This window comes from Belonocnema kinseyi, chromosome 9 (genome assembly GCF_010883055.1).
Source record: "Belonocnema kinseyi isolate 2016_QV_RU_SX_M_011 chromosome 9, B_treatae_v1, whole genome shotgun sequence".
In the NCBI taxonomy this organism is placed as follows: Eukaryota; Metazoa; Arthropoda; class Insecta; order Hymenoptera; family Cynipidae; genus Belonocnema; species Belonocnema kinseyi.
The window spans coordinates 54,998,470-55,000,483 of record NC_046665.1 but is presented as its reverse complement, the minus strand read 5'-3'; the positions used below and the strand labels follow the sequence as shown (position 1 = coordinate 55,000,483).

Genomic DNA, 2,014 nt, shown 5'->3' with positions numbered 1-2,014 from the left:
AAAGACGCTGCTAATTGTTAATGTGGAATTTTAATTGAAATCTGTGTCTTTTGGTCTACTTTTATCGCAATGGCAGAATTTGATTATGTTCGAGTGCTCAAACAGCAAGATTCCTTATACGCATCAATAAATCGAATTGCTGACCGCATCATGGCCAATGAAAATCCACCTCGATCACTGCTAGTTGGACGCTTGTCGAATCTCCAAGAATTATGGGAAAGATGCAGGGCGAATCACACATTGTTGCTGTCGAATTCGCTTCCTGAAGCCGATGTGGATGACCAGGAGGGGCCAGACCCAGATACTTACGATCCGGATTCTTTCGCCAGGATGGAGGAAAACTACGAAGAGGTAATAGACTACATTTTATCACGCATCCCGGATACGGAGCCTGGTTCGACGTCTCATGGTAATGAAGCTAAACAGATTATCAATAGACAAATTGCGCCTGCACTCAAGCTTCCCAGCATTTCGATTCCGGTCTTTTCGGGTACGTATTGCGAATGGCTTCCTTTTAGAGATTTATTCTCTTCTCTCGTTATCGAAAACGAGTCTCTTTCAGATGCCGAACGGTTACATTATTTAAAAGCTAGCCTCCAAGGGGAAGCTTTGATTGTTGCGCAACACCAACCGGGAACGTCAGACAACTTTCAAACTATTTGGGAAAATTTAGAAACGCGTTATAATAACTGTAAATCGTTAATTTACGAATATTTAAGAAAAATTGTAGAATTACCAGATATTACTTCAGATTGGTTAAGCAGTTTGAAAAGTATGCGTAACGTAATTGTGACAGTAACAACTGCTTTGAAAAATCTCAAACGCCCGGTCGATAAAGAAAACGATTTGTTGGTTTTTCTCTTGATTAACAAATTAGATAAAACTTCGCGAGATCAATGGGAAATGTCCACGTGCAACACAACTGATCCTCCTTCCCTTGAGCAATTTAACAGATTTCTCGATACGCGTATTCGTACCCTAGAAGTAACATCAAATATTAAAAAGCGATCAGATAATAAAGGGGCAAGTACGTCCGCGCAGTCTTCTCAACCTAGAATTCATGCCCATCAAAATTCATCCAAACTAAGCTGTCCTTTGCGCAAAGAGGAGCACAATCTTTATGCATGCCCTATATTTAAAAATAAATCTTTGGATGAATGCAACGATTATATTCGCTCAAATTCACGATGTTTCAATTGTTTAGGAAAACATTATCGACGTGCGTGTCAAAGCAAAAGATTATGTTCTCATTGTAAAAAATCGCACCACTCCCTTTTGCACCGAGACAAGGATGGTTCAAGCTGTCTTTCGGATGATTCAAAGCATTTGTCAGATCATACTCAAAATGTAATGGAAGCGAAAGCTAATTTAGAAAATGGGAATGCGATTTCGTCCCATCTCAACGCAACTAAGAAAAACCGCTCGCCATCTTTGTTAGCTACAGTTAGAGTAATTATAGAAGCACCTAATGGTAGATGTGTACATGTTCGCGCGCTTTTAGATCAAGGATCTCAAGCTACATTCGTCTCTGAAAGTGTTGTTCAATTGTTGCGCCTTCCACGAAAAAAGTTTGACGTTACCGTTTCAGGATTAGGGGGTAACTTATCTGATAAAGTTTTGCATTCTGTTTCATTTACGATTAAAAGTCCCAAGTCTTGTGCGACCACGTTTACGACGCAAGCTTTCGTGATTTCGAGAATCACCGCTTATGTTCCCGCGGAGTTTACGCTAATGGAGATTCCAAGTAACTTGCGTGAATTGGATCTTGCAGATCCGACGCCAGGATCCAATGATCGTATTGACTTGTTGATCGGTGCTGATCTGTTTGGTCAGGCATTACTAAGTGGCGTTTCTCACGACAAATCGAGAAATCTCGTCGCGCAAAATACGATTTTTGGTTGGATACTTTCCAGATCTCTTAAAACTTCTAATGTTCAAGCTTTTCACATAAATGTGCATCATTCCGCAAATATTGTAATTGATGAGGCGCTTCGTCGATTCTGGGAGTTAGAAG

General features: G+C 40.4%; 2 protein-coding genes across 3 annotated transcripts in view; one reads left to right on the top strand and one right to left on the bottom strand.

Moving 5' to 3' along the window:
• LOC117179431 (ankyrin repeat domain-containing protein 39-like) overlaps nt 1-2,014 on the bottom strand; it is a 51,194-nt gene that overhangs the window by 6,938 nt on the left and 42,242 nt on the right. The window lies entirely within an intron of this gene.
• LOC117179432 overlaps nt 131-2,014 on the top strand; it is a 15,476-nt gene continuing 13,592 nt past the window's right edge. Inside the window, exon 1 of the mRNA XM_033371212.1 lies at nt 131-490. Coding sequence (XP_033227103.1) covers nt 151-490 — 340 coding nt within the window. The 5' untranslated portion in view covers nt 131-150. The remainder of the gene's footprint in view (nt 491-2,014) is intronic.